The sequence below is a fragment of the Gallinula chloropus genome (genome assembly GCF_964237585.1).
Source record: "Gallinula chloropus genome assembly, chromosome: 5".
In the NCBI taxonomy this organism is placed as follows: domain Eukaryota; kingdom Metazoa; phylum Chordata; class Aves; order Gruiformes; family Rallidae; genus Gallinula; species Gallinula chloropus.
In genome coordinates, this window is record NC_140090.1 from 57293419 (window position 1) to 57315033 (window position 21615).

A 21615-nucleotide genomic window follows, 5' to 3' on the forward strand; every position below is an offset into this window, starting at 1 on the left:
ATAACACATCAACGTTTTTGAAAGCCAAAGCATTGTTCCCTGATAAAATGCTGATTAGAATATACATTGCAATTTAGGAAAATCTTGATCTAAATCCTTAAAAAGCTTTTAGTTCCACATATTCTGACTACTTTTAAATTCAACAGAAGGAAATTGAAAGCTGCTTCTGAAAGCAGATATTTTTGTTCAGTTTTCATGCTGAAGTATTGATATTGAGTAAGACAGACTAATAAATTGTCAATTTATTTTTGGTTTTGAATCTTTTCTGAGGCAAATGTTGTCTGTTGGCTTTTTTAAGTATGATTTCAACATTCTTGGCATCAGTATCTGGGATTCCAGCAAAATTGCCATGCACCATAAACATTTTATGTTATAGTTTTCAAGTAATTCTATAAAGCAAGTAGATTAAGTAAAGGAAATAGTTAAGAAAATGTCAGCATTTGTTTTGGAAGAAAGACAATAGATATTGTCCTTAATTAAAAAAATACAAGCACTGTTTTGAAATATGTTAGTCTACTTTTAAGACGTAGATCAGTAAACCCCTTCCATTAAATATCTTAATGAATACTAAAATTTTATATTTAAATCTATATTTATATTTCACATTTATATGAAGCATATGCTTTAATTATTACTTAAATGTGAATAGTAGTTTGACCTTATTTAAGGATATAGATGAATAGGTGAGTTTAAACTGTAATGTCTTTGATATCTAAGTTTGCCAGATACTCTAATCTAAGTTCTTAGACAGGAGAGAGAAATGACCAGTTGTTTTGTACAAGTCATTTTGGTGATTACCTCTGGATAGGATTATAAAGGGACTCTTTGTAAACTATCATGTGATGAGAAACTGTTACCAGCAAATATATGATGAGACTACTACCAACATGTTTGGTGTGCAAGAGGAAAAGTGTGGTATACTTGGAAATATTTTACACTTACCTACACTTTTCTAATATTACCGATACATTGTTAATAAATATTGAAAAAAAAAATAGCCCAGATGTTACAATTCGTGATGTATAAATAATCGATCTATTTAGTTTGACTTTTCATTATAATCTCAATGTGGTTATTAAGCAATGCACATACAGACTTCTTTCCAGTGAGGCATGTTGTTTTGTCTGCACTGACACAAAACATCACTTAGTTACTTCACTAACTTTGAGTTTAATATTTTAGAAACGAAAATATTACACATACTTGCAGTTACCATGAGCATAAACTGATTCTTTCATTCCCCCCTCCCCTCTCCCCCTTTTTAAATTTTTTTTCCAGTTCATAGCAGCCAACGACAAGCTATGGTTTTGGCTAGAAGTTAACTCAGTAGTAGATTTCTTCACGGTCCCTCCGGTGTTTGTGTCAGTATATTTAAACAGAAGTTGGCTTGGTAAGTAAAATAGTTTTTCCTTTTAATCGCTGTTAGAAGAATATTTAAACTTTGCATATTTTGATGGAGAATTTCTTCATCTTGTGGCATTGCATAAACATAAGAATGTTTCCATTTCAGCAGCCAGATGAGTTACGTTTCACATAGGAGGGAAAATAAAATAGAGAATCCTTTATAGTATTACAATATTTTCTACTTGATAGAAAAGTGCAAAAATTATTGATCAATTACTGTTCTATGACAAGAGATTCATAAATGAATAATCACATTAGTGTTCATACTGTATACATCAGTCATTTTTGTAAGCAGAAAAACAGCTAGAAAAGATCACTACAGATCCTCGTGATTAGTGTCTTCATCACATACTTCTGTTGTGTATGTAAAACGAAGTAATTCTTTTTGAAGGAGAAAATGCCATACAGTTCCCTGCTATGATAGGAAGCGAATAGAAAAGTAGGTATGTAAATAAAAAACAAGCTTATGCATAAAATAAAATAGCTGATTTCACCTGCTGTCAGTCCCAGATTCTTTGTATTATGGGAAATGATGAGATGTATTTTTCACACTTGAACATGACATAGCAGAGTTTCCCAGAATTCTGAGGTTGAAATCATTGGAGATGAAGGCTATCCAAGGGTAAAAACTAGAATCACAGGATCCGTAGAAAAGGCATATGAAATGAGAAAATAGCAAAACTAAAAATTTGGGAAATGAGACAAAGACAGAATTATTTAAGATCAATACCCTTTGTGAAAGTTACTGCATATTGACTGACTCATGGTGACACAGCAATCTAAGTAACAGTACCAGCAGGAATAAGAAGTTTGCCCATTTAGTAGCTTCTCCTGGATTGTTTCTACAAGGTTTATGTCATTTTGCAGGCAGACTTAAGCATTTTATTTATTCATAGGTTGGAAAGGTTTTCCATCTCTTAATTATACCAATGTAACTTTTTATTGATTTCTTGTTTATAGTGTCACTTTACCTGTTTTCTCATTGAATCCTCTTGAGACATTTATCACCGGCAAAGGAACAGATTTATTTAATTTTAATTTTTTTAAAATGTAGTTATGTTTGAAGTTTGCACCTGCCTCCACTGTGTTTTTTCCAAAGGGGTTTTCATCCTTACTGAATTAATTCCCTAATTCAAAAATGTGAATTAATGGGGTCCCTGACATAGCTGTAATTTAGATCAGCAAATTATTATTTTGAGATGCTGTGATGAAAGAGTTTTTAATTAATTATGCTGAAGTGTATTCAAGATTGTCTATTCATTTACACCTTTGAAAAAGATGGCAAAATTTACTCTGCTTGGGGAGTTAAATATTTTTGAAATACTTGTAAGACAGTGGCAAGCCTGTGAGTGGAGGGGAAAGGAGGGTGTTAGATTACGTTATTTACATTATCAGGTTAGATGCCTACTTTTTCTTTTATATAATTTTCATAATTAAGAGAGATATGCTTCTTCGGAGGGTGATTCAGAACACAAGTTCTGGTTTCTGCACCAAGTGTCCCTGTGGAAATAGGAGTGGCTGGGAGGTTAGCCTTCTCTAAGTCTTTCTGCAAGGCAGCACTTGACGTTAGGAATGTGAAAATCATTTAACAGGTTCAGACTTAAGTGTATCTCAATAATTCTTTGGATATTCTAAGAATTTCTTACTGATTAAACAAGATTTCTTCATATATCTTAAATTTCAAGATGATTTAGGAGTCCAAATGCAGTACATTGTCTGAACATGTTATGCATCTGGGTCTTTACAGTTTATTTCACTATTGATTCCCCTCATTCAGCTGGTATGAGTTCATCTAAGTACTAGACAGATTGAAAGTTGACAAAATGGAAGTCACCAGAATGTGGCTCCCTGAATTCCCAGTTTCACAGGAACTATCCTTGTTTAGCTGGCTGACAATACGGTAAATATGAAGACACACTTTAAACTAAACCATCCTAAATAAAAAATAAGCTTTGCCTTCAGAGTACTAAATGTGTGAAACATAGCAGAAAGATTGTGATCTGAATGTATCATCTTCTCTTATACTAGAGTAGAAAAACAGTAGAGTGATTTTTTTTTTCTCCTTTTCTTACACTAGTTCAGAAATGGCACCATTTAGCTGTTATGTAACACTTCGTATGTGAAACCTACTTTCCCCTCTACTCTTTTGTGTTTGTTGTTTATAAAATTTATTTTTGTATCTCTGAAGGCTCTATGTGAATGAAATTTTCAATCAGCATTCATAAAGAACATTGTTTCAAACCTAATCTTCCACCTAGATTCCAGTGTGTAAACAAAATTTAGTAGAATCATAGAATCACCTCGGTTGGAAGAGACCCTTAAGATCATTAAGTGCAACCGCAGCCTAACCCTAACTAATCCACCTCTAGATCATGGCCTTAAGGTCTTAATCTACATGCCTGCTAAATATCTGCACGAACAGTGACTCCATCACCTCCCAGACAGCCTGTTCCAATGCTTGACAACCCTTTCAGTTAAGAAATTCTGCCTGATATCTAACCTAAGTGTCCCTGGTGCAATTTCAAGTCATTTCTTCTCATCCTATCACTTGTCACCCAAGAGACCAACCCTGACATCTCTGCAACCACCTTTCAGGTAGTTGTAGAGAGCAATAAGGTCTCCGTTCAGCCTCCTTTTCTCAAGACTAAATGACCCTAGATCCCTGAGGCATTCCTCATAGAACTTGTGCTGAAGACCGTTCACCAGCTTTGTCCCCCTCCTCTGGATGTGCTCCAGCATCTCAACATCCTTCCTGTACTGAGAGGGGCCTGATACAAGATGGATCAGATTATGCTTTTCCGTAAAAAGGTTTCTAGGAGTAGTAGGATGTTCACTGTATAATGCACAGCTGAAAGCACAACAGCATTTATAACCGTTTAGAAAGGATTTCTAGGGGTTTTTGGTTGTGGGTTTTTTTTTTTTTCTAGTATAGGGTGGCGTAAGATAAGAAAGGATATAAGCAGAATATAGCTGGTACGTGGAGTGATCTACAACTTATTGAAAGATTAGAGGGTGAGTAGAGAAAGGGGAGAAAATTTTGATGAATCTAATTCAGTGGTATACATCCCTTTGACAGTCGGTATAAAAAATTCTTATGCTGTGACATAAAACTACAAAAAACAATGTGTTTTCTGATGTTCATTTGCATCCAGATCCCCTTGACATTTTTCCAACACAGTTTTGCAAATGGTAGTGTTTATGTAGATACTGACACATAAGGTGTGCTTTATAAAATCATGACTATTTCTTGCACAACACTGTACAAGTAGCTTTCTGATAGTGATAAAAGTTTATTTCTCTACCTCAAGTGCAGAATCATCCCAAGGGAGCAGTCATAACAGAAAGGGTGGAGGTTTTGACTCTTGAGACTTTATGTGTAATTTTGACAGTTTCGACCCAATTATTTCCGTGCATTGCTAAGTCTAGATTCTGTCTTTACAGTCTAAGTGAAGGTAGCCTAAAATTTTGCAATGAGAGAAATAATGCTATAGTAACATAAAGTCATCAAGATCGCAATATCATAGCTGTGGTTCAGATTCTGACCTTTGTTTCTTTGGATATCTTGCAGTCTGCCAAGTTGGAGAGCCCTGCGACAAATGAACATATTTCAGTTGTATTCACTAATGATTTACAAGCACTCTACACACAATTTACAACTGTTATTCTATCTTATATCATAGCAAAGGCACCTCAAATAACTGAAATGCCTTTTATGATGTATGTTTATGAAAAAGGAAACACTGATTTTATGAGCAGATTGTATTGGCATAAATACCCTTGGCAAAATGGTATTGCTAGAGGAAGATTAAGCACGTAAATATTATCTTGGCTTCACATCTACAAGGTCATACAAGTGAAGAACAATCAGCCTTATAACTACAGTGATTTAAATATAGCCTCACATATAGATTTCATATATAGATTACTGAATCACAGAAATTAAAGATAGAAAAGATCTATTAAACAATCCATTTCCTTTTCCTGACCGTGTGCTTTCAGTGCTTCATCTATTCTATTGCACAACATTTAAAGTGATAGAAACAGTTTGATTCCTAATAGATTCTATTATCTGGAAGATATTTTTGTCATCCTCCTTCCATGACATCCCCTTTAGTGAAGGTGTGCTATTTTTTCAGAAAATAATTCAAGGTTTACAGTGGGGAGAAGACGACAACAGGTGCAAACACCAAGTATTGTGCGTTTCTGCCATCTATTGGTGATAAGTTTGAATACACACCAAATTGTACGATATTTCTTAGAGAGCTAGTGTGTTTTATAAGGCTTTAAAGCGTTTTGTGTCATTTTAATTACTTTAGAAGTTATTTTTTATATAATGGAAGCTAAATTTTGTAAAATTACCTAGGATAATTGTGGTTTATATATATGTGCATATGCACTGTTCTGTGGAGAAACAGTTTTTCATACAATTCAAACACCTTCGAACAAATAATTAGAATGAATTGAATGGAAATAGTTCTGAATACTTAATCCGCTTTGTGATTTGTCAATAATATGTCATTAATTGGACTCTATCAGTCTGCTAAACTTAGTGATTCAGAAACACAGAATATAATTTTGTGGACTAAAATGTAATTTTAGATAGACTGATAAATGCTAAGTGGCATATAATTGTTGATTTCAACTTTTTTTGCTCATGTTTCAGTCCTATTCCCTCTAAGATAATATCAAGTATATGGGCTTTATGCTGAAAAATAAATCACTGCATTTCCTTGTAATGACCAAACATTTTGCAGTTTTTTAGTAAGATTCTTGTGCTTCTACTCTTGAAGTATTATTAATATGAGCAAAATTCTGACCTTCCTGCTTATGTGACATTTCAGAAGCAACAGTTGGATGGATAATAATTTTAGCAAATATTTCTTCAATCCACTCTTAAATTTTTATAATTGCAGTAATTTGCCATACAAGTCAGGTGATGTGGAGTTGAAAATTTTTGGTTATAGAGATCTGTTCTTGCAGCTAAAGTATTTAAGGCTTTTTCTGAGGTTTTGAACTGCAAGTTATTTATATCATCTGACAAAGTTTCATACAATATTAACTTAAGTCAAGAAAATAGTATCTTTCATAGTTTGCCACTTCTTGCCACTTGTTACACATCAATTTTTGAATGCCTGAGGTTCTCTAGTACTTCTGTATTTATAGTGTCCGTTTTGGTTATGCAGGGCTTATTCTTGATCTGTGGCTGACCCTCAGACATTTAGCATTCATTAACCCTGTTATCACCTTCAGCAGTGTTTAGTGTCATACTGTCTCAAATTCTTAACAGTCAAATAAAAATAGAAACACAGTAGAGAAAATCCAGTCCGTAAATGGAAGGACATTTCTCTACGTCACAGAAGTGTCTCTGAACTTATTGACTTCTCCATAACTACATGCACTGCATGTGAACCTGATGGATTGCCAGAATGTCTTTGCCAATAAAGTTAATGGTGCTCAGAGGGCACTGTTTCCTTGCTCTTACTAAATGTGTTCTTTTGGATCTTTCTGCTGCTTTTTTCCAAATTCTTTTGTTCGGGCAACTTTTTAACCTGGGCCAATGTTAAATAACCTGCTGCTAAACTTTGGAGTGCACTTTTTTCATTCAGACATTTAGTTTTTACATCTTTTTGAGGAAAAAATCAGGGTTTGCAAATTTTAGGTAGGCTTCTGTTAGTTACAAAACATTTTGCACTAAATCTATCTAGTGATCTTACTTCTCTAACATGTATAAAGCATATGAAGCCAAAGAATTTGAATTTTCTTGGTATTTTACGTCCTAACTATCTAAGCTTATCACCCTGTTTTCTACTTCATGTGAAAAGCTTGAAATATTGGAAAAGTGACCTATTGATTTTGTCAGCTCTTTTACTTGTTTGTATCAAAAATAGAGTAGATAACAGATAAAAATTTAAAAAAAATCATATTTTAATTTAAAAAAATGTATTTATATTTATAAAATGTGGTTTTCTACTTTTAGTATATAAAACTTTGTTAAAAGCCATTTTCTTGTTTCAGTTATAGGTGATTTATAAGGGGAAATTATTTTGCCTTATTTTTAAATCAGCAAGTGTGAGGCAGATTTAGTATACAGCATTTTGTTCAGCATTATCATGTAAGGAGTGCTCTTTTTATTAAAATAATAAAATTGTAGCATCACTGTGAAGGTTTAGGTGAAAAGAATTGGCCATTTAGTATCTTAATTGTCAGGTTCAATTTCAAGAGGTTTTGCATGTAGGCCAGGTTATCTGGAGATGATAATCTGTATTATCAGAAGGAAAATGTTGTAGACCCTCATAAGCAGAGATGTTTGAGAGTAAAAGTGTACTGCATTTCTGAGGTACTCAAAACTCTCCAGCGATTATTTCTCCATTAGCACCCTGTTACTCCGCTGCTCAGTATAAATTATTTATCAGCTTTTTTTCCTTCCTAATAATGTTTTCCTTTGATCAGCCTCTTACTGTGTGGAACATTTTTCTTCAGAACTGTATGAGGTTTTGTGTACAGGTGTGCTCATTCTGTGCCACAGAGCTATACTGGTTCCTTTCCGATCGCTGTGCACCCCAGCAGTTAATGCCAATCTCATTCATACACAGTGCAGCCCCTTGGTCTTTTGAAGTGGTGCGTGCTGGACGTAGGAGATGCAGATGCATGCCTCTGTAGCCCAGCAGAAAGGTGTTTTATTGCTCTGAGCTGGTTGTAATGCTAGTGGCCAAGTATGGCATTGACACTGTGTGCTGATATCGGAGTGAATAGTATTTTTACAATGTATCTGATCACCTTTTCTTACTTGTGAGTCGGGATGTGTTTTTCTCTGAGGTAACTCAAGTGAGTCAGTGAAGTTCAAGGATGTAATACCTCTTCAGCCTTTCAACAGAAAAAGAAATAATCACAGAGGGATAAATATAAAATCCTAATACGATATGAATGCCTTTCCCAACCTTTGTATTTATTCTTTTTTCAAAATTGAACTTTTGTGACACTTTCCTATTCAACATCCGACTTCCATAGCTGCTATTGAAGTTCTAAATCCTCTAGGGATTCTCACCAATATTCTGTTACATAAAAGCTGCCATAGGTAATAGATACAATATTATTTAGAAGTTCACTTTTTCACTGTGTATTGAAGTGATTAGTTATGTTCGTAATAAAATAGCTTCCTGCATATTAAATTATGTTTTGCATATATAAATGCATATATTTTTTATAGTTTAACTATTTTAAATCCACATTCTAAAGCAGATATTTAAAAACAGATGAGAAAGCATATTTAGTGAAGAGTTTGGTAGTGCCTTGATACATGGTTAGGACAATGCTAACTCTTAAGGGAAAGTTCTTTATCTAGTGGTTAGTTGGCAAGCAATATATGTCATGATGATGGCATGGAAATCAATGAACATTTGAGTCTCTACATGTAAAACATCACAAGTATAAATTCAAATGAGGTGGGATAATTTCTAAAGAAATTAATTTGATCCCAGATTTTATTTTCTGTTAATTCATTATTAAGGCTGAATTTGGATTCTTCTGCATTTTTCCACTTTTCTTGCTTTTGTGCACAAAGTGTAGCTATCAGCACTGTAAAAGTAAACACATCTAAAAAATACAAACAGACAAAATAAATTCATCTGGATTAGTTTGTACTTACTCTTAATTTGGAAATTCTTTTAAAGAAAATTGTACACAATTCCATGCAAGATGGATCATATAAGAAATATATTTAATTCATCAGAAAATAGTAAATGATACATAGATTTGGAGGAATGGTGTCTTCTATGAAAGATAGGAAAATATCAGAGACGTACTTTTCTAGAGACCAGTTCTAATCTAGTCAGCACACAGAAATGTCCCTTATCTATTCTTAGTCATTCAGTAACGTTGGCCTATTAGTGCAAGCATTTGTGTGCACTTCAAACTCCCTGAGAATTTGCTTGTCAGTAGGCAGATCACAGACAGAAAATCTGTCTGACATGGAGAGGAGTTTTAAATGCTACTGCCTTTAGTGGATTTATCTTTGATTCAGCTTTAGTGCTGAATTGACACTTGCAGTTCTCACTTTGTATTTAAATATGATACAATACTGAATAGGTATTTTAGTAATGGCATGGGGTGAAATAAGGGACGCTGATACATTGGTAAGTGGTGTATGAACTTGCATGACAGCTGTATTTCCTAAATGCAGTTGAAACACCATAATGTGGGATTTCTATGAATTTTTTATGCCTAAATTCTTAATCTGACAGCTGGTATGAAACATTTGTTGGTAGTGCAATATAAATGTAAACCATGTGCAGACAGGGAATAAAAGGGCATTACTTCTCTTGGACAGGCATAAATATTTGGTTGAGTTTGGCACCCATCTATTCAAAAAACTGAGTATTATCAAAATTTTAATTGGATCATACTTTTTTCATAATTAATGTATCTTTATGCATCTGCTTATATCTATAACGTAAATATTTTCTTTGTGCAATTCAAAGAAGGTTTGGTGGCTAGGATGCGTTATAACGTACCAGTTGATTAAAACTGAAATCTTTTTCAAGTCTTATTTTATTGTACACTCATTGTTTCTTTGGCAGTTATGGCCCGTGCCTTGTGACTCACAGGAGAGAAGAGGCAGAATTGCAAGTCTTTTTTTAAAACAACGTCCTGCAGGATGAGTCAGGCTTTAGATCTGGCCTTTGTCCTTCCTTTGCCTTTGTTCTTATCATTTGTCCTACCCCACAGTTACAGTCTCTCAGAATAGCATATTCCCAATTTTAGTGCAATTTGTTCCTGATGAATGCCAGGGAAAATTATACAAGATGCTAACTTGTCATTCTTCAGGAACTAGAACTTCATATGGGGTTGTAATGGGCTCTTTAAAAACAAGCCCTAAGATTCCAACCTTTCTGCAAGGTTAGCTTGCTGAGGTGTAACTTTTTGCGTTAAGGGTCATTTTGATTTTAGCATTATCATCAGTTAAGTGTCCAATTAATTCTCAAAAAATCAAATAATTAAAAAGGGCACATTTTGCATCCTTTTTGAATATAGAATTCAGTATCTAAAAAGGATAATGAAGTTGTCTTAGGATACTAATTGTCTTACAGGACAACTGTAAGATAAAATCAGTAGAATAATGAGAGCTCCTCTGCAGGAACTCAAGTTTGGATTGTAAATTTACCTTCTAAATCATATAATGAGATTTATGAGTGCTAAGTGCATTGCACAATAGACAATACTACAAAACTATACCAAAAAGTTGGTCAACCTCTATACGTTTTATATTGAGACACACCAGGTTATTTTTTTTGCCTTACTTTAAGATATATTAAAAAGTAATTTTCAAGGAGAGAATGCTCACTGGATATAACAAAGTTGTTTTTAACTACAGGAAGTTTCTCGTTGTCACATTTTCTTGCATTTCATGTTTTTTTCTAGATTGTGCATTTGGAAACAACTGTAAGCAAATCAGTAATCCCTGTCTAATCTGTGCTTTAGAGGGCAATTCCAACCTACTTCTACCCAATACATTCATCCCAAAGATGTGCATAGCCTAAGGTAAAGCAGAGCTCAGTTGCTGAGAAGTCTGCTTTCTCCTCCTGCATATTTGAGATAAAAAGTTTCACATTTAGATGGACTTTGAAAGCAAATAATGGTAGCAATGTCTCCATAAATATATCAATCTGTTTTGATGTCAAATTCTGGGAGGGTGCAGGAGAGGGATGTGCTAGGGATAGGCTTTTGTTGAAAATATGGAATACTTTAAATAGTTGGGGTTGATTGAGAGTACGTAAGTTTTTAACAAGTCATCCTAGAGCTCTCTAAAGCAGTATGGATATTGATTAGTTTGGCATAAATACTTCAGATCAGATTGCACAGATCTCTTACGTTTCCTATAACACAGATTTTTAGGAGTCTTAAGTCTACCTCAAACCAGGAGACTGTGCTGTGTTCATTGCAGGCATAGGGAAAAGTATAGAAACACTGGAAACTGTGCCATTTTCCTAATGACATCATCTTCATCTGCTTAATTTGGCTTCAAATGCTTATCTGAGCTAGATGATGGGATACCTAAAAGGTGGTTTTCTTGACAATTGAAGAAAAAAATAATTTAGCCTACAGAGAACAATTTTCTGTAACCTTATTTTACGTCTCATATGAAAAATTTGGCCAATCAGTAGATAGATAATATAGATAGTAGAGAACGGTACTCTCACTGAAAACAATAAGCTGTCTTGCATCATCATCTTGTAGAACAGTAGGCTTAAAAACATTCCATTGGATAGGAGATTCTTCTACACAGGATAGCAGTACAAACATCTTTGTGGCTCCGTGGTGCTGAATAGTGCTTCTCAGCACAGTATGTCATCGTCCTGCTGCTGCTGAAATTGAGATTAATGCTTTTAATGTGTAGGACAGATTTATTTTGGATTTATTTACATTTTTTTAATTAATCTTTTCAGATTTTGATGTATGCAACAGATTTAGCAGTGCATTGACAGAAAAAATAAGAAAATTGATAAAAATCTAGCTCTGCCAGGGAGCTGAGAGTGTAAAAGGAATACCATCAAATTATTAAAACCAAAATATGGGTTATGTAAATTTAACAGCTTGGCTCTTTCTATTTATTACTTGGGTACTGCTTTCCTTTAGAGATGTTCCAGGCTCACAAGGTGAACAGATTCTACACCCAAACATTTGCTCTCCTAGCTGCAAAGTACACTAATGGTAGCTATAACATTAGGTAATAATCATATAGTACTATTCCAAATGAAATACAGAAAAAATGGAAAATAATATGCCCATTATGGTAAAATGTAGCAGTTTGAGTTTTATTAGATGTGATTAGTAACTCAGATAAGTACTACCTTGTTAAAATCCTTCCACTTTACAAGAAATGATTCAAGTGCTCAGAGATACATTATATATGTTCGCATGTGTACGTATAGAATCAAAAGGTATTGCCATTATGCTCAGTGGAACTTAAGTATTTTGACCAGTAACATGACCAGGTTGTTTGTAAGAACACAGTGTAAAGGTTGCAATGTATAGGAGTGACAGAAGTGGTTTGCCTGTGATTCACTCCCTGCATATTACTTGAAATTTGAAATTTGTGTGTACTGTTCTCCCTGGTTCTATATTGGGCATTTTGTCACACTTTAATAACATTTCAAAATGCTTTGAGATCCTGTACATTTCCTATAAGCACATGGTGCAGTCTATTTTTATCTGCTTTGCATTGTACTCCAGATGGCATTGATGTATTTTTGGTATATAGATCTTTGTGGCTCCTCTGGGAACAAAAAATAGGAATGATAAGCATATTCCTCGAAATAAAGATAGCTTTTCAAGATGAAGTTTGTGTGTTAGGCTCAAAGCAGGAAAGTTGCTTAAGAAAGCGTATCATCTATCATGGAAGGTAATACCTCACATTTACATTTGACTGAGATGGTAGCTGACTTGAACAAAAATTAAACTTTGTGGCTATTCACAGAGCAAGTCTGCTTGAGAGAACCAATGTCCCGTATTCCTTGTGCTCTTGCTTGATGGCTACATTTTTTTTGGTTCTTTTTTTTTTGGGTGGGGTTGTCTTTTGATTTTCCCTTCAGTAATATAGCTGACATTAACTGGGATTAGATGAAGGGTTGTTCTGTGTGGGCTTTGTTTTATTTCATCTGAGATAAATCCTGTAAGAGTTAGCTGATTATATGACCTCTGCCTTCTGTGTACTTGCTTTAACCAGAATACAGATACGTAAAGTTGCCAAAGAAAATAATAGACAGTAAACAATTCCCTTTATGTACATGAACTACAGCTATATTCTTTATGAGAATACCTATTTATTCCAAGTGAGCAGCATCATGTTTGGGGGTTTTGGATTGATGGGTGTGGTTCTGCGGTGTATCTGAAAGAAGCTTATGTGGTAATATCCGGATAGAAGATGGCTTTTAATCTCTAATACATCATGGATCAGAGGAGCATCTGCACTGCCTGCCTGCTTCTGTGATTTGTTTTGTCCATCCAGTTTGTGATACTCTTAGTCTGTTTTGTGAGGCTGAGATTTGTATTTGAATTAATTCTGATTTATGCTAACAGAAAAGGACTAGATTACACCTTTAGGTAGCAACATGTGAAGGTGAATGTTGCGTTATCCTGTGTCCAGTTAAATAAATCTGCTTCCAAGGAGAAGTTCTGTTAAAGACTTCTGAGCTGTTTCTCCATGTTGATACAGACTTAGCAAAAAAGAAGGGTAAAAAAATATACGACTAGCTTCGCTATTAGTGGATGCTGTGACTGAAGATTGGACCACAATACTTATGTATGGTGCTTCTGAAGCTGAAGATATGTAGTCATGATTCCCAGCAAGATTTTAGTCTATCACAACCCTTCTGGAGGCACACGTACAGAAACGTATAGGAGTACTAGAAGGCGTAAAAAATCTCTTGGAGAATTGTTCCAAAATGGATATCGTGTCAAAGCTGGACATAATATCCCCGAAAAGGAAGAACAGCATACTTTTCGAAACTCCTTGGTGTCTTGTTATAGGGTCGGCTCATACTGGGGTAAGGTCCAACTTTTAAACCTTTGGTTCAGAACTGTAGTTTGTGATCCTGTCTCTGGTGCTATTGTAATTCTTTTATTTTTAAAAAATATAATTATTTTTTCAACTTCAAAACAATGTTGCAGGATTTTAGTTGCTTTACAGGAAAAATTCCTTTTAAAACACATGCTGTAATGTGCTCATATCTCTGATACCTCATCAAAGGTGTTCAGGATTCATCTAGAATCAAGTAATCCAGTCTTTATTGAAGGATGAAATGTAATAATCTGCAGTGGTGGAGTTGTTATAAAAGGTTATTTTAACAGGTGTAAAAGTCAGTTAGAGAAATGTGCAGTGTATTTATTAATAAGTCTTTGATACAGCATTGTTGCAAAGCAATTAATATACAGCATACATGGATTCTGAACTTGATGCAGTTTTGTCGTGCTGGTTCATGGGGATTTGATTTTCTTTCCATGTTGTGGGCTGTTTTCCTGCAAGAAAGCATATAAAAATAATTTGGCTGTGTTCATTGTTAGAAGTGGCCGATTCTTTCCCTTCTACGCTATTTCTTCTTGTTTTGTTCTTTGAGCTTTAATTTTCAAATCTATCTATACATAGTGGAATCTCAGGTTGCTCAGTGGCATTGTGCAAAGGCACTCAGGATAGGATCATTTTGTATGCTAAAAATTACCACTCCATTATATGCATCTCAAAAAAGTTTCTGATTTCCAAAATACAGATTCTAGATTTTTTTGTCTTCAGTAAATGGTCTGGTCTTAATGAAATATAGGTTAGAAGTAGCTATTAATAGGTTTGTTGAAGATACTGTTTTGATGAATGTGTGAATGGTTTGTCAGGAACAGGAATGGTATATGCAGTCTCTGTAGATTGAATCCTTATACCAATATTTTGGATATGCTATTGACAGAAAGAGTCGTAGATGACAATAAGAAAGGAATTACATATCTGATTGATGAGAAATAATGTAATGCTTGGTGTTCTGGTATATTAACCTCTCATGATGATTGAAGAAATATTTCAATTCCTATTTCTACTTTTTAGAATCTCATTAAAGATGAATAAGTTTTAATGCTGTGATTTCCTCCTCTTCCCCTTTATAGATTTATAATTGTAAATTTCCTTTTTTGAGTGTTTGTAATTTATGGGTAATCCTGATTGTTGCTGGATATTAACCCAGTGGAAAACATCAGTTTAGCCAAGAGACAGCAAAATTGTCTGACAGACAGGAAAACAACATATTTCATCACCTCTAAGACTGTAAAGTTAAATAAACCTTAAAATAGTGTAGGTTTATTGCGGTAAACTTTATCGAGAAAATAGTTTTCTACGTGTAGCGCATTGCTACTGGCACGTAGTTTATTGGTCATTTTTACAACACTATTCTGGTCTAAATCACCCATTTTTCTGGGTCCTTAGTAAAGAGTCATAAAGCTATAGCTGAAGAGTATTTGCGTCTCAAAGAACTGATAAAGTATGTAGTGAAATGAATAAAAATACCCCTGTTGTATTCTAGGTCTAGCCCAGTATTCGAACGTAGTGTGTTATTCCCTGTTTCACAGATCATTGATTTCTTTAATGTTTAAGATTGTTTTCATTTTTTTTTGGTGTGGTATTTAGCCTCTCTTAGTGACCCTTCAAAATTAGACTGAAAGATGTGGATGTGTCAGTTTTTTATATCTAAATTCATTGTACAGAATTTTGCGTGGTAAGCAATTGATCTCTGGGAGTCAGATATGGTCACTATGTGCTGTTTTGTTGGGTGGTTGTTTTTTTTTTATAGAATCCAGATTGAATACTCAGAATGTGAAATAAAATTACACCACACGTCATCTAGGAAATTGCTTAGTAAAAATAGTCAGATACAATACATGCATATTTTAAATTTTCCATTGTAATTTGAAAACAGTCCATTATCTGTACATGAGAAATGTACCCTATTTCAAATATTGATTATATCATTTAAATGTAAGCCAGTTTTGTAGTTATTTCATGTTAAAAAAATTACTGTTCTTCCCTACCTGTATGAAATATGTACCCAAATATTGAAAAGGAAAGAGAGAGATGCACACATTTGTCTAAATAGATGAGAGCATTTTGGGAAAGGGGATTTTTTTGTTAGTACTCCTATTATAGAATTTTGTTTTCTATTCTTGAGCATAAACGAACGTAAGAAATTTCTACTCTTCGTGAGTTGGGCCTGAAAGAGATAACAACTTTTTAGTTGTGAGTCAAATTTGATTTGAAGGCAGTGAAAGAGTATAGCACGGGGTATTGTGTTACTGATTACATGTCATTCATTTTCAGAGTCAGGCTGTTTTTTTACAGACAATTTGTCAATAATTACTCTTTAGTTAGACACATCACAATCTTTTCTGTTTAACTTGCTTTAATTCTGATCTTGTGGGGAATCATAGTAATCTACTTACTGAACATTTAGGGCATTTTTACTTTGACAATGGTCTCATTGCAACAAGGTTATTGCTGCGAGGATTACTGAGCTGTCAGTTTTCAGATATATATATGATTGCAAGCTCACTTTTGTCTGTCATTAATACCAGCACCAGAGTGAAGTGCTGTGTGGACTTTTCCTCTGGGAGTTATTCAGTTGATTCATTGTCCCCTTGCTAAGTTCAAGGTGATATAAATAATCATACATTTAGGAGCAAGCTCGTTTCATCTGAGTTTTATGCCTTTGGTTTATTCTCAGCAGCAGCTTTTTGTAGTCTATTTGAAGATAAGGCTGAAACCTCTGAATTAGCTGCAGTCTTTCAAAATGCACGTAATTTACTAGAAGGTCAAGCAGTCAATGCTGTTAAATGTTTTAGAGTGCCAGATTAATTCAAAACCAGCACCTCTTATTTCTTTCACAGCCAAGCTTTAGGAATAACTATTCAAGAACGGGAATTCTTTCTCCCTTGTTTCAGTTCAGCTACAGTTAGTGGGCACTGCCAATAAGACCACACGCAGGCTTCACGTGATATAACCTACTGGGGAGGTGCACACACTGGTGCGTTGTAGAGTGTAATTTGTTCCTTCTCTGTAGGGTAGTTTTGGTTGACTGGCTCTTTGTGTTTGGGGGAGTGAACACTACAGGTGTCATAGTGGGTTTCACTTGTAAATACTGAACTAACTGTGGCTTGAATGCTCAGCCCCTGAGAACAAGATACCCAGAGTACCTGGAAACAAGGTTACTTGTATCTACCAGGTGCAGCCCCACTGTTACCCAGTTCCTTTGTGTTTTGTTTAGATCCCTTTTCAGATGTCTGGAATACTCATTCATATTCTTGATTTTTTCTACTTCAAACAGGCTTCTGTCCTGCTTAACTATTTGCAAACTCTGCTGGTTTTGCCATGGTTTATACTAAGAATGCTACTCCCATTCTCTACTTGTTTCCTCCTGAGCCAGGTTCTCCTTGACTCTGACATCAAAGTCAAATGGATTTTCAAGCCCTCATTTTGCTAAATTTTCTATTGAAGGGAATTATAAAACTTGGAAATGAACCAGCAGATTTATTACTAAATCTAGTATCCTAATACGTTATCCCACCAAGGCAGATTGCACTCCTTGTTCAGCACCTGGTCAGGAGCAGTGACTGTCAGGGCAAACAAAAGCATTTTCCTGCAATATTCCTTCTGCTGATTAAATTTATATGAGGTGATGTATCTCATAGATGGAAAGAATATTATATTCCGATCAGGTTATCATAAAAAAGACATTTAGAGTTGCTTTGTATCAAAACTGAGAATATAATTTTAATAGGCGTTGAAAATAATCTCTATTTCATACACCCATTGGTTTATGGGAGGACTCTTGGCTATTATGGAATAAATACAAAATTTCAAGATTTCCAACGTGACTAATGTTTTTACAAAAAATAATTAAATATAAACAGGTTGTCTATGAAATATGAAGAGATAGCATCATACAGATCACAGTAGTTTGTCTATGGATTTTTCAGTATCTCATCTAGAGAATCTGCCTCTTCTTAGTGCCTATTAATATGGCTTAGGCCTTGCTATGCCCTGATACTATGAACATAGGAAGAGATTCTTATTAAATACCACTTTTTTATAGGATGATGAAGCTCACTGATTATTTTCAAGACAGGAAGTACAGAAAATCATATAAAATGACATGCATATAGGAACCTAATAGTAGAACTGTTTGGGACTTGAATAGAATAGAATGCTGGAAAGAATTAATTTACCATCATGATAAGCCAAACTCTTATTTTCATTTCACTTTTTCATGTTAGAACTGAACAAAACAGGTAATACAGTGAGGTTTCTGAAGATTGATCCTTTCTGTAATGATTCCTTTAGCTATAAAAAAAAGTAATGTCCTACACAAGATACAGATGTTACAAGCTGATAGTTACCTTTTACAATTACAAGCAAGTTCCATTTGTAGTTCAAGTAAATTGTTGAACTTTCCACTGTCTTTTAATTCTATTCTCTAAAGGGAATTCTTTAAAATAGTGTAGACTGTAGCAAATGTAGAACTTAATCCATGATTTTCTTCTGCCGTAATAAATACACTGAAATGGTAGTCTTTTTGTTCTATCACTCTAAGCAACTAAAATGTCTTAAACATAGGACGAGTTTGGAGGTAGAGATTTTATTGCTGAATTTGGTATTTCTCCGGTTTCTTTTTGAAACATTTCAGTGGGTAACTTGGCTATCTTACTAACTTCAGGCACAACACAAAGCATTTGGCATGAAGCTATTTTCTTCCACCAGCCATTTTTAAAAAACTTCCCAGTGAGTGGATTGAGGGAGATAACTGGATGGAACAGAGCTGAGGACATTTAGGATTGCAAGGCCCTCCTTATCCCTGTCCAGTCACCTCATCTCTTTGATAGAAGTAGCAACTGTGGGAATTACTGCAGGGTAAAGCAGCGGGACGTGTCTCTAACAGTTTCAATACTATGACACAAAATTATCATCCTGTTATTGCAAAGAACTTTATAATTATTGAGCATTACTTGTTTGCATTTTGCAATTTTCAAGTTGTGATTAATCTTCAGATTTCCCCACATTCAATAATTAAAAATAAACTTTATATCCATGTAATACCAAGACAGGAGTGATTTTCTACTTTATGGCTACTTGTGAGCCTTTACAAGAGTAAAAATTTGATTTAACTTCCTGTCAAGAATATTGCAGAAATAAAGCCTTGATTTAAACACATCTCATCACATGTTTTTTTGCTTTTGAGAGGAACTTCTTGACTCCACTAATATAATGAAGGTTGTGACCCAGTTTATATGTTTGCCAGGACTTGTCTTTCCTTAAGTATCCAAGAAAAAAAAAAAAGTGGTTTATAGCACTGGAAGAGGGTAAAATATAATCAACAAAAGAGTATGTGAAGTAGCTGCCCTGGACCTATCTTTGGCAGGCGGTGGGAGGCAGTTGAGTCACCATCCATGGATGTATTGAAAAGATGAGTAGACAAGGTGCTTAGGGATATGGTTGAGTAGAGGACAGGTATGGTTGGACACAATCTCAAAGGCCTTTTCCAGCCTAGTGATTCTGTGATTTTGTAACAGTTGCAATACCACGTTATACAACTTTTATGTAACTCTTGGCTGTACTGTCTAATAAATATTATCCTCAAAGCCTTATTTTAATTTTATAAGCTGAGCATATGTATAATACATAATGTACTTTTCTTCATATGCCAGAGATCTGCAGCCAAATTGTTTACCATCAGCATAATTCTTTTTTGTAATTGAAGACCTTAATCTTCTATAGTATTTTCTTTTCTGCACACTCTCTATATGTCTCACTGGCTTTGCAGGAGTCTGGGAATTGCTATTCATGCAACCTGATTTCAATAAATAAAATATAAATAAAATGCTTTTTATTTATAAAAATAGTTGCTTCTTTAATAGTCAAAGTGAAATGGATTCCTATAGTTACCATCCGACAGAAAGAATTATAGTAGATTTGTCATTTTTAAGAGGAAATATATCATTCCTCTGTTCTCCTACTTGAATTTTTGGAAACTGGGGTGGAGATAAGGAGCATTATTACAATAAAAAGATTTTACGTCATTAAGACTTGCCAATTTAATCAGGCACATACACAGTCTACTTTATCCAGGTTATCAGATCTATTGCTGATAATCTCTTATTTTTCACTAAGCAACGTGGGAGCTTGGAGGACTGAGGAGTTTCAGATCTATGTGTTTTTGACAGCCTGGAAGAGAAGGACATGTGCACTACAGCTACCAATAAAACCTCAGTGAGGCTTTTCTCCCTATCTCTCAGGCTGCATGCCTCCTCCCATGGCTACCTGCATAAACTAAGGCTTTTGGTAGGATATTTCAGCTATTAAGGAAATACGTTTAAAACAATTTGAAAAAGACCTGTTAAGGATCGTGAAACCATTAAATATGGAAGAACATTTCAAAGGTATTTCACATTTTGTGTGCTACCTGTGTTGATTTCATTGATCACTGTCATTGTAAGTGAAATGTTGTTATGCTTTACTAGAGCTTTGTTTTTTTCTTTACTGCAGGTTTAAGGTTTTTAAGAGCCCTTAGACTGATACAGTTTTCAGAAATTTTGCAGTTTCTGAATATACTTAAAACAAGGTAAGACCTTTTCTTACATAGTTGTATTGGTGCCAGAACATAAGGTTTATGATCCTAGTAACATGATTTAATTTTCTGGAATAAAAGCACTTGTTAGCTATTCTTTAAACATTTTTTCTGCTGATTAATCATTTGTCAGTGTCAGCATCTTTTGTCGTATGATCAGTAGAAGATTTTACTTGATGTGTTATTACATTTGAAATATCTGAGGAAAACTGAGTGCTGGTAATATAAAGCAGAATGAACTACAGAGCTCTGCACTGACTAAAATATTGCCTCTGCCACAGAATCTGACCATATTTTGCCTTGGAAAAACAGAAATCCAATTCATTGAACACAATAGAGCTAAAAAGTATTTTGAGAAATAATCATTGTGGCTCTATTTCAGGCTTTTTTGAACTTTTGTGCATTCTTCTTCACATCAAAAACATATTAAAAATTAATTTTACACTCAGCTATCTTTATATTATGTTCATTGTTATTAGCATTTCTTTCAAAGACAATTTAAAATATGCCAAGTAACCTTCTGGCTTTTACTGATTCTTCAGGCTATTAATACATTAAAGTTGTGCAGAAGCAGCACGACTTTGAACAAAAGATCACTTTGAAGGAAAAAAAGAAAGGACCATTCTTATGCCTTGGAGTTGAAGACACATTGTCTTTCATTATTGCCTAAAAAGCGCCAACTGAAATATTGAATCCAGCTTCCAACAATTACTGTAAATTCAGTTCTATTCTGAAATCTTTTACTCTCTCCACCATGTGTGATGATGCATGTGTGAAGGTTTTATACACAAGTAATTCCTTTCACTTGCTATGCTAATTGGTAGCAATGGGGAAATTGATCTTTGAGAATTATACACACTCATGGTAAACAACTACCCCTTAACCCTTGAACTTGAAACTCTTCTTTTTGCTGTAAAACTCTCACATTATCTTTATCTCTGTGACTGTAATGAATCCACTTCCTATCTACTAAAGAAATCAAAGGGTATGCAGTGAGAATGTAGTCCATTAGTTTAGAATGCTACCTGCATGGGAAAGGAGAATAATTTGTGCAGGAGCCCAG

At 34.5% G+C, this 21615-nt stretch overlaps 1 protein-coding gene across 2 annotated transcripts in view; it reads left to right on the top strand.

Annotated features, from left to right (window-relative positions):
- KCNMA1 (potassium calcium-activated channel subfamily M alpha 1) overlaps window positions 1-21615 on the top strand; it is a gene marked incomplete at its 5' end in the record, with an annotated part of 459986 nt that overhangs the window by 273449 nt on the left and 164922 nt on the right. For both annotated transcript variants that reach the window (XM_084265235.1, XM_084265236.1), the window contains 2 exons: window positions 1279-1390; window positions 20471-20546. In XM_084265235.1, coding sequence (XP_084121361.1) covers window positions 1279-1390; window positions 20471-20546 — 188 coding nt within the window. The remainder of the gene's footprint in view (window positions 1-1278; window positions 1391-20470; window positions 20547-21615) is intronic.